Source organism: Poecilia formosa, unplaced genomic scaffold, assembly GCF_000485575.1.
Source record: "Poecilia formosa unplaced genomic scaffold, Poecilia_formosa-5.1.2 Scaffold57, whole genome shotgun sequence".
NCBI classification, from domain to species: domain Eukaryota; kingdom Metazoa; phylum Chordata; class Actinopteri; order Cyprinodontiformes; family Poeciliidae; genus Poecilia; species Poecilia formosa.
Window position 1 is genome coordinate 875,156 of NW_006799996.1, and position 11,760 is coordinate 886,915.

Here is an 11,760-nt window from a genome sequence, read left to right on the forward strand (position 1 = left end):
GGAGCTAAAAATAGAAAAGCTAAGCAGGTGAAATTTATTTTTCTAATAATAATTTTATGAAATGAACATATTTTGTATAACACATAGACTTATCCTAATTTGTTTAAAAGGGAGGGAAGAATAATAGGTTCCCTTTAATGTTGTTGCTCTGGAGTAATTTAGACTGAAATACAGAAAGGTTTGCAGCTAAATATCAATCAAAACACCTGAAATATTGCTATTTATTATTAAAATATTTGGTTGGAAGCAGAAAAGTGAAAGCACAGAGTCCAAAATGAATTAAAAGTATAATGAATATTTAATTAACAGTGAAGTTTGACTACTTTGACTCCTGCACACTGAAACTTAAATCCTGTGTCACCAGAAAACCCTCACAGTTTGTTTGTGACCTAAGGTGTGTTTCTTTTGGTCTAGTTTGGTTTTTTAACACCTTTGAAGCTTTCTGCTCCACCACTGTCCCCACCTGCTGGAGTCTTCAGAGCACTGAAGATTAGGAGCCACCTATCAGAAGGCAGCGGATGGTGTTGCTGTATGAGGGCCGATCCATGCCGCGCTCAGAAACAAACAGAGAGGTCTTTTGAAGGTCTGAAATCCAGTGTCCTGCCAAGAAAGCACTTACTTATGTGTACTGCATGCATATACATCTCCACATCTATTTAAAGGTGAACTACTGTGCTTCCCTGAACAGGCTAGGACAGATTTATTGGCTACACAAAACACGTTCATCACATTTTGTTCATAAAATCATTGAGATTTTAGTCTGGCCAGGTTTATTTATAGCTGCTTTCAGAATAAGATACTTTGTTTTGTCACTTTAAATCTAAATAGACTGCTGCTGCTATGCTCCCCCAACTCAACGTTTACACTCGCACATGAAAATGGCTGGAAATAAATGCGCAATTATACAACCGTACATCTTTGAGAAGCATTAGTAGAGCCTTCTCCACACCCAACAAGAATGTAACATGTTGTTTCTTTATGGCAAGAAAAAAACAAGACTCTTGTCCTTTCTAGTAGCCATTGTACAGTACATGCAGTGGTAAAACCAGCTGACCAAATGTGCTGGATCTCCTCTTGGGTTGCTAGGTAAAGGTGCAGTGCCCATCAAATGTAGCTCAACAACAGGGAGGTTTTTTTGAACTGGAAGTGATCTGCGCCACTGAACTGCCATCTTAGTAGGCAAGTGCAAAGCAAAGGTGAAACCAACAAAATGACAGTATATGACACAAACTGCACTTATATGTATGTACTCATATTTTTCTGTAAGTTAGATAGGAAGGAGGTGAGAGCTAGTCCTAAGCTTGTGGCTTGTTTATTGTTGTCATAGCAACTCCATAGCAACTGCCATTAGTTAGTTAAAGATACTTACCAAGATGGCCGTCAGCTTCAAAGTTCCTGGAAGTTTGACGTCACAAGAGAACCATGTACAGAGTAGAATAGAATAAAATCTTTACTGTAGAAAACAATGAAGCATTTAACAATATATTCCCCAGATAAAAACAATGTTTCACTTAAAAATACATAGTCACTTATATTTGACTAATTCCTTGTTTAAAAGTTAAAAACAAAAATAGACAAGGTCAAGCTGACCTCTCAGCAGCCATCAGACATGCGGCTATGTCTGAAGGGTAAAAACAGTAAAAACAGATGGGTAAACAGTAAGCTCACTTAATTATTCAAAGTAAACAGTTTCTATGTAAGATTGCATCAAACACATTACATTTACGGACAGTCTGAGGCGTGATGCATCTGTTGTGCAGACCAATAGTCTCATCAGCTGTGTGTCGCTGGTCTCAGCCGATGGACGAGTCAGATGTGGCGATCTTGTGCTGCAGTGGTCACACATAGCCGACGAGGATGAGCTCGACTTGCAGTGGTGCCAGTCTATTGGAAACAAAACTCTTAAAAGGCCTACGGTCCAATAATGGACACTGAGCCATGCAGCTACTGCTCTGCTGGACATCCCTGCATCCAACATCCCAATGGCTCCTGCATAACTTGCGACATCTGAGGTTTTATGACTTGTGAGAAATTTTGACATTTTGGGGCCTTTTATTGTCCCCAGTCCAAGGATTGTCCAGCTGTTGCTCATTTTGTCTGTTCACCCTCTGGACAGGCCCCAAACATGCACTGAGTAAAAAAACAACTCACTGAGTAAGGCTCACTGTCAGCAAGTTGGATTAAAAATTACACATAAATCAAGAGAAATACTACTTTTGTACAATAAAATGCTCATTTACAGTTGCTAACTCCACATGGCAACAATATTTGACATGGAGCGTTTATATTTTTGTTCAGTGTAGTTACAACCCAACTCTGATTAATATATTCTGTAAGTCCACTACAGAATATGTTGAGGTTCCCCCCACCGGGGCATGAATCACCCGCCATACCTCCCCTCCCCCTGCTCCATGCAGGGACAGCCTCCCGTGTTTTCCTCCAGAGGCTGAGCCGCACTGTATGCGTCTGGTCATGGAATTACCATTCAGAAAGCAACGCGCTTGTGCCTGAGGACAACTGGAAATCCGCCATTGTTCTCTCTCTCCATCGTCAGGCTGATCGGAGCGGAGGAAGATGGGCTGCTGCTCCGGAAGATGCATGCTGGTCCTGCTGTGCTGCGTGCAGCTGGTAAGAGGTTTTCATTTTTCATGCTGCATCATAAACACGTCACACCAGCTGTTGCTTGTTTACTTTCTAAAGCTGTATATAAAAAAATAATTACAGAATCGGCATCAGATGTCATTATTGTTCAATTAAATGTGCAGCTTTTTGCACTGCAAAAACACAAACTGCTATCAAGTGTTTTTTAGTCTGGTAAAGCACAATTATTCCGATGGAAATATTTTGAAATAAGACAAAAGTAACTTTTCAGCAAAACATAGGACCTTGTTTTAAGTATGATCTTCCTTACTACTGATTGAAAAAAAAGAAAAAAATATTTCAGTTTTTACAGACATTTTTCCCATAATTTGCCATACTTTTTAAAATCAATATTAAGGAATTATTGACTTAGAATAAGCTATGTACATCTTGCTGAAAAGTTACTTCTAAGTTAGTTTTGTCTTATTTGAAATGTATTAAGATCCTTAGAAACTAGGAAAATACCTGGTAAGATTTGGTAGTTTTTGCAGTGTGGGGTTATCACACTGTAAAATACTGACACTTTATAAAATATTCAACTTAAGCACCTGTTGATTGTGTTTAATAACGCTTTACTAGAAAATATTGAGCTCTCAACACAGACGCTCACAAAGCCTAATACGTTAGAAACAATAGAGTTTTCCATCAAATTAACGTTGCTAAAACATTACCTGGAAAACCCATTAGCTGTTACTGGTTTGAATATAACAATTTACTGGTTTGCACAGTGTTTTTTTTTAAAAAATATATTTTTTAAGAGTGCACTTTTCAGTTTAATAAAGGTTATAAAAAAAAATCAGCAACCATTCCAGAAATTAAGCGTAGTGAATAACAAAATATTCAAATAAAACTACAATAAAATATTACAGAAAATGTAGAATTAGATGTGAAGAATATAATACATTAAAATAATAAATAATGTAAAAATTTACATAAAACATCAGTTTTATTTGTAATGACATCTGAAATAGAGGGAAAGTAATTACTTGAGATAAGCAACAGTAAAGTATTGAGATTAAACTGAAAGTAATGTTGGAAATTTATACAACTGATAAAAATGTAATATAAATAATAGAAAATGTGAAAGTAATGTTGAAGACTGGAAATAAAATATTTTTTTAAATTTGTTTTCTTTCCATACATATTTTTGGAATAATATGTTATTATTACAAGATTATCTTAAATTTCAATATTGATTTGTTTTTATTTCTACTTTGTGAAAATATTATTTATTTTACCGCAGTTTTAGTTCATCTATCAATATATTTTGAAAAATATTTAGAAAAGCCCTTTTGAAATAAAAACAGACATTTGAAATAAACACAGTTGAAAAAATAAATGAAATAGTTCCAGCTAAAAACGCCAGGTTTGTTGTGTTTGGCTGACATCAGGTTCAATAAAACCTGCTAATTAATTGACTTTTTTCTGCTCCTTATAATAAATTGTTAAAAAGCTGAGGCAGCCTGACACAATAGCATCCCGGTTTCCCACCCTGCCCCCATCTGACCTCAGAGGACTCCAGGCTGCACACACTCCAAGCTGCGCCCCCCAGTGGCACGGTTGCCATGACAACACACACACACACGCACGCACACACACGCACACACACACACACACACACACACAAAGTGACGATAATGATGATGGGGTGCAGCAGCCGCACATTTTGTTTCTGGTAAAGTCTGTTGTCTCTGAATCAGTGTTTGGCAGTTACGAGTTACTTAAGTAAAATTTTGGGTACTCTACCCACTCTGAGTGCACTGCAAAAACCCAAAACTATTTTTACATCTAGTTTCTAGCGCAAATAACTTACACTTGAAATAAAACAAATCTAACTTAAAAGTAACTTTTCAGCTTGTTTTAAGTCAATAATTCCTAATAATCATTTTTAAAAAGTATTACTTCCACTGGTAGATTATTTCCATTATAACATGATATATTTTTCCCCACGTTATAAGTGAAACTACTATTAATATTAATACTTATTTACTTAAAACAAACTTGTATATCTTGCTGAACAGTTACTTGCAAACTAGTTTTGTTTTATTTAAAATGTTTTAAGGTATTTGGACCAGAAACTGGACCAAAACATGTGACAAGATTTTCTGTGTTTACAGTGTAACTTCACTGAATGAACAACAATCTTGTTTAAGCTAAAAAAATATAAAAAATTTAAAATAATTCATCAGACACACGGCCGCAGTTTTTGTTAAAGTTTTATTTTGAAAGAAATGGATTCGTAGAAATGTTTCTTTTGCCTTTATTTTATATTTTTGTTGATTATATGAATTATTATCATTTTAATCATTAAAATACCAACATTTCCACACAACTTTTTGGATCCGTCTTCAAATATTAAATGGTTGATGTTTTGATCAGTTAAGCAGTACGTGAGTAGCATCTTTACCAATACTTTCTTACTTGGATTTGAGTAATTCCTTAGATATGTTTTGCTTTTAGTTGAGTAAAAATATGTTGAAGTACTACTCTTACTTTAGTAAAAGTTTTTGGACTGTAGAGTCTACAGAGTGTGAATTATTGTCCTGCTGACAGATAACCGCGGTGGAGCGGCAGGTGTTCGACTTCCTGGGCTACCAGTGGGCTCCCATCATGGTCAACTTCTTCCACATCATCGTGGTCATCCTGGGACTTTTCGGGGCCATCCAGTACCAGTCACGCTACGTCACCATGGTAACGCCAGAGAATTCTCTCGCAAACTGCGTCCCCCGGGCACCCCCTAGCGGTCCGCAGGGTACTGCATGTAAACGACCGTTTACATGCAGTACCCTGTTTACAAGTTGTCTGTCATTTTACCGTGACGTCAGCTCAGAGTGCGACGTACACAGCTAGCTTAGCTAAAAATTGTGTTTAAAAATAATAATGGATAAGTGGCTTAAAACCGAGTCACTCAGAAAAAAAATTGCTTAAGATACCAGTGGAAAGAAAACAACGCCAAGACAACTTATAATCGGAGGAAGCCATGTTGTATCTGCTGAATTGGTAGTTTGCTAGCAGTACGATTCTTTTGAACGGCTCTAAGCTGTGAACGAGTCTCAATTGGTTAGAACTGTTTGTTTTTTACTTTGCTTGCTTATGATTCTCTGCTCACAGGTTAACAGCCGTTGTTATTTTTATTTTTTTAATGATTTACCTGCAAATGAATACAATAATTTCTATCTATTGAGATAGAAATCGGTGTAATTTTTATATTTCATTATGCAGAAGAGGATTTCTGTGTCTGCCAAATCAACTCAAGTCCATTTTTCTTTTATTATGTATTCATGGTTTTTGTCGTCAGGTTTACAAAACAGCACCATCCCTCTCATTGGATGAACAAAGAAAACAATAAGAAGTGTGTTAAGAGACAAATATTTTCACTCCAGGTAGTATATATTCAGATTTTGTGTTATTAAGTTTTGAGCTACGTGGTCTATTAGTGTTTGTGATGTGGTTCAAGGGGGCCTCAGTCTAAAAAAGTTTGAGAAACGCTGATCTGGAGCTTCTGTCTCAGTTACTTTGCTTCTTGTCTTTGTGAAATGAATCGTTTTTTCTGTTACTGGTTCCCAGTACCTGCTGTGGATGTTTGTGTGGATTGGCTGGAACGTCTTTGTGAGTTGTCTCTACCTGGATTTGGGAGGCCTTTCGAAGGTAAGGCCCGGTTATTTAGGACGGATAATTAGAGGTGGCTGTAGTGACTGAAGTCTCTAATTAACTCAGTGTTTAAATCTGTTTCTCTTTTGATCCACTGCTGATAACAGATGCAAAAAATGCTTTTAAAGTTTTAAAGCTGTCTGTCATCAGATGCTAAATATTTACTTTAAAATATTTATTATTAGGGTTTGAAAATTTGAGCTGCTATCAATATTTGATTTTAATATTGAAGTTATGGATATTCAACAATATTTGCCAACATTATATTTATTTCTGTAAGTTTTTAACACTTTGGGGGGAGGAGGGGGATTACAGAATCAGAAGGCAACAAGATGGAGATAAAGATCAGCTGTTAATAATGACCCACTTTTATTTATTGGGCCGGTACCGATATTTTAAGAAATGACTAATATCGGCCAATATTGATGTTAGTGCTGATTTATCGTGTTTTCCTGCTTATTATATTCCTGTCATATTTGGTTTCACTTAAATCTGATATTTTTTACTTTCTTTTGAGTTTAATCATTTATTCTAGTTAATTTTTTAGTCACATTACTCTCAAAGTACAATAAAAATGTAAATATTATTTTATTACATTTTTTGTTTATTATAATCAGTAACACCACTGCGCAGTACAAAATAATACAGGAACTTAATGTTGTTTTAGCATAGAAGACAATGTCTATTTGTATTTTCAGTTTTTATTTCAAATTCTTTTATTGTTCTGTCATTGTTTTCATTTTTGTTGTTTTTATCATTTTAGTTGTTGAACTATTTTTAATTCTATGTACAAGTGTATTATTCAATTAATTAATATTGTAATTTATTTATAGATTTTTTTATTGGCTTAACAGAAAAAAGACACTTAGCAAAACAGACCTAGAAGGAGAAAAAAATAAAATAAAAATACTAATTTGGTTTGTCAGAGTATTTATACATTAAGTTCTGTTTTGAATCAGAAAATCTGCTTTTTTTTCTTTTACAAGTTTATTTACAGTCACTTGCAAAAGTATTCATACCCTTTGACCTTTTCCACATTTTGTCACATTGCAACAACAAATATGAACATATTTTATTGGACTTTTATGTGAAAGATCAACACAAAGTGGTGCACATCTGTCAAGTTGAAAGAAAATTATACATAATTCCTAACATTTTTTACAAACAAAAAACTGGAAAGTGCGGTGGGCAAAAGCAGGATTTTTTTTGGTTTTTTTAATGACATAATAATTTTGGTCAATCATCTTTTATTTGTTTTGTTTGAAATGTGAATGTTTTTCAAAAATAATTTCTCATATTTTTTATGTTAAATATAAAAGCCAATCCTGGATCTGAATCTTTCCAAATAAAAATTATTTTATTACATTTATCGGTTTATGTGCTGTGCATTAAGACCATTCTCGTTATATTTGAACAGAACAGTATTAAAGTTTAGCACATTTTAATGCTTAAGTGACAAAAATCACGTGACTCAGCGCTGACCTCATTCAGAAAGCATTACTTTAGGAGACTTTGGTTCGACCGGGTCCGTTTCTCCTGGTCTCGCTGCAGGACAGCCACGTCCTCTCCCTGGGAGTTTCCTCACATTCCTCCTGGTGGAAGAGCAACGGGCCGGGATGTCGGAGTCAGAACCCGGCCTCTGACAGGTGGAGCGAGCACCAGAACCCCCGGCTAACCATGGTGTCGAGCTGCTGGCTGCAGTACCAGTACCTGGAGGTTCTGCACTGCGCCGCCCAGCTCCTTCTGTCTGTGAGTCTCACATGTTACACAAACTGACAGCAAAACTTTCTCTGTCAGGTCTGCAAATTTAAACTCAAACACATTTACTTGGTTTTGAATATTTACTCTCTTCACTAATTAATAAGTTTAAAGGACAAACAAGAAGCTTAAAGTTCACCTCAGTTTAAAAAATATAAACCTTTGCACAAATAATCAGTTTTTGATTGTATTGTGCAACATTAGATTTCTCAACAAACAGAAGGAGGTATTTTTTATTATGTTTATTTTCAAATACCACAATTCACAGAGAAATTCAGCAAACACTTATTCACCTGGGACATTGTGATGTGCTATTTTATTTTTTGGCTAAAAGATAAAATCTGAAGCAAGCAGGAAGCTTTGAAACCTTTTTCTTGATGTTCTTGAATTTGTTCTCAGCTCCTGGGAGTCGTTTATTCCTGTTATGCTGTCAGCAGATTTCCAGAGGAGGAGAGCTGTACGTAAAAACAACCTACTATAATTTCTTTACATTCAGTATGTCTGTAGTTCGTAGGAATCTGTTCTGTTGCCTGGTTCTTTTTTCCTTTTATATGATTTTCTTTTGACTTTGACTTTGTCCAGCTTTCACTTAGTTAATTGTTGTTATTGCTGTGGGTGAACTGAAGAGTCGGGGTGTTGTTTTAGATAAAACTGCTTCAAGGATAATTTTCTAAAGTCAGGTCATCGTGTTCTCATGTTTTTCTTTTTCTCAGATATAAACTCTATCAGAGAAAAAAAAGAGTCTCTGGTGCAGTCAGACAGCAGATAAAATGTTTTTCACATTATTTTTTACTCTAAAATTCTAAGAAAGATTTTTGCTCCCCCATGAAAACTGAAAAATAAACGTACAAAAGTTAAGTGACGCCTGTCAGCTGGTGCATGCAGACCTTCCACACTCACTGCAGCCTGTATCTACTAACAATAATAATAAACCCAAACAAGTTGGCCAATCTATGTAAGCTGCCAAGAAAATACAAAGGGTGAGTACAAACACACGCAGCACTTTTTACAATTTCATTTGTGAAAACATGAAAAGGTTCAAGGGTATTTTGCAAAGCCATGGAAGACACTGTGAAAGAGGAAGAGGGCCACTGAAAAAAGAATTATGACTTTAAACTCAGAATTATGAGGGGTTTTTTTGTGTTTCTTTTACAATTATGAGTTTTATTCTCAGAAAACTAAGGTCATATTTCTGAGGATTCTCAGAATTATGGCTTTAACCTAAAACTCAGAATTTTTTTCTCTCAAAATTCTGAATTCTGAGTTTTAATCTCAGTAGATTATTCCCAGAATTCTGACTGATCTCAAAATTTGGACATTAATCTCAAAATTCTGACTTTTTCTCAGAATCCAGACTTTAATCCCAAAAATCTGATTCTGATTTATGTCAAAGTCAGAAGATCAAAGTCAAAATTCTGACTTTGATCTCAAAATTTGGACTTTTTAATCCTCCACCATTTCATTCCTTCTTGTTTGCATTCAATTTTATCTCTGCTTGCTCTTACATCTCTAATGCACATACATCTCTAATGCACATTTATTTGATAATTATTATTATTTTTTTCAGATTACAAATGACTGTAAGGAACATCTGTTCAAAGATGCTGAAAAGAATCCAGGCAGAAGAGGACCTTTAAGACCCAATCATCATCTTCATCATCTTAAGTTTGGTTGTGAAACCTTTGATCAAGGCAGGGACTTAAAATGTGTCCAGGACATAATCTTCCAGTTTAAGAATCAGATTGGGTCCTAATCTGCGTGTCTTCTCGACTGTAAAACATTTAAGATGAGCTTGATGAAAGCTTCTGTTTAAATGTAATCTCCGATTTTCCTAATATTGAGTGTACTGCATGTTTGTTACCACTAGGTGGCGCATAGAGGTTTCTTCAGCTCTAATGGGTAAAATGAAGAAGATGAATCACTTCTCTAAAAACATTTCATAGAAAAAAGACGGTTGAGCAAAGTGCAGCATTTTTTTATTGGACATTTCAACATTTAATTTGTTGTTATGAAAAATCTGCATAAAAAATATGTGATTAACAGTAAAGTAATAATAAAATTAAACATTTTTGGCTTCTGTTTCCATATACTGTGGCAAACTTGTAGAGAATGAGCTGTAAAAAATATTATATGAATTGATAAAAGTTGTATCTAGCGTATGACCGGTCCAAAAAAGTTCCAATAGAATAAAGTGAAATAATGTCTCTACAATGTATTTGAATTCTGTACTTGACATGTGGGTTAGATTTTGGAGGGAGTGTTTTAAATGTATTGCTCCATTTTTGTTAGTTCACTAAATGAACTGATTGGGGGAAAGTACTGTGATTATGTTTAATGGACTTTTCATTGTTTCTTCTTGCTGATTTTGTTCTTTTAATTGTTTTCTGAACCTCAAGACCTCAAGCAAGTGAAAGCAGCCAACATGGAGTAAATGGTTTTTATTTTGAGTTATTTGTTGCTTAAGATATTACATTTTACACTGGTAACCTAAATATGATTCAATTGCACATTAAATCACAAACTGATCATGGTCTGTTTAAGTTATTGTGTATTTCTTTAAACTTTGTGTTATATTTCTCAATTCTTTATGTAACATTTATAAGTTTTAAAGTTTGTTTTCCAAAATGGTGAAAAAAATTAAACACAAAATGTGGCAGAAGATTTGCCACTCATTCTGATTCAGATTCTGGAAAGCAAATCTTTAGGCCCAACAAAACTGTCATCATGTCTGACTTTAAGCGGATTTTTGTGAATAGCTAACATTAGTTATTAATTTGGGTAATCATCTATTTCTATACCACCTTAACGCTTGCAGTGTAATTATTGTAACCAACATATAACATCATACAGAGGGTAGCAACAACTAATATCTGCTTTTCATCTTCTGATTGGATGTTTCAGTAAAGTCCTGTCTCATTGGTTCCTGGAATCAGGAGTCTATATGGAAGATCTCTAGCTCAAAATTTTAAAATGTCCAAACCCAAAGAATTTCTTTAAAAAGTTATTTGATCTTTAAAAAAATCTTTGTATTGTTTTCATATGTAACAAAGCATTTTCAATTATTTAGTTTGAAATTAGATTAGCTAATCTAATTTCAATGAATTACAAGAATGCCCCCTGAAAAAAGATATAACATAAAAATACCCTAAATTAAAAGTATTTACAAGTCTATTCAGTAGAAATTTAGGCGTTACCATTACTTTAGTTCCTTCTAGATGTGGTGCTACAGTATTCTGTCTCGGTCAGACTTTATAAAAGGTTTTCAGCAGCCCAGGAACCAAATTATTTGGGGCCCCAAAGACTTTTTAAAAAATTATTTATTTATATTTTTTTAATGAATACATATTTTCCATTGTACTTATATAAAACTCATAGATTGATATGAGATAAATTATATAAATATTTTGGGATTTTTATAAACATAAGCCATGTAATACATATGTGTAAATATATGCATATGTATATAAGTAAATCTAAATGTATATGACTATATATACATCTACAAAATATATATGCATATATATAACTACATATAAATAGTTATTTAAACAACTATATTGAAATATTTATTTAAATAGTTAAATTAAGTATTTAACTAACTATTCTAGTTAGTAACCTTATATATATATATATATATACAACTATATTGAAATATTTATTTAAATAGTTAAATTAAGTATTTAACTAACTATTCTAGTTAGTAACCTTATA

General features: G+C 34.1%; 1 protein-coding gene across 3 annotated transcripts; it reads left to right on the forward strand.

Annotated features, from left to right (window-relative positions):
• The first annotated feature begins 1,287 nt into the window (after positions 1 to 1,287).
• On the forward strand, positions 1,288 to 10,582 carry nkain5 (sodium/potassium transporting ATPase interacting 5). Of its 3 annotated transcripts, none has more exons than XM_016672192.1 (6): positions 1,293 to 2,628; positions 5,194 to 5,331; positions 6,208 to 6,288; positions 7,840 to 8,040; positions 8,449 to 8,506; positions 9,617 to 10,582. In XM_016672192.1, exons 1-6 carry the CDS (start codon positions 2,575 to 2,577, stop codon positions 9,625 to 9,627), a joined length of 543 nt encoding a protein of 180 aa, XP_016527678.1. In that variant the 5' UTR covers positions 1,293 to 2,574; the 3' UTR covers positions 9,628 to 10,582. The 3 variants fall into 3 exon arrangements, with proteins under 3 accessions (XP_016527679.1, XP_016527678.1, XP_007553614.1); XM_007553552.2 differs by having other exon boundaries at positions 1,557 to 2,628; positions 7,843 to 8,040; XM_016672193.1 differs by lacking the exon at positions 6,208 to 6,288 and having other exon boundaries at positions 1,288 to 2,628; positions 7,843 to 8,040.
• Positions 10,583 to 11,760: the final 1,178 nt, after the last annotated feature.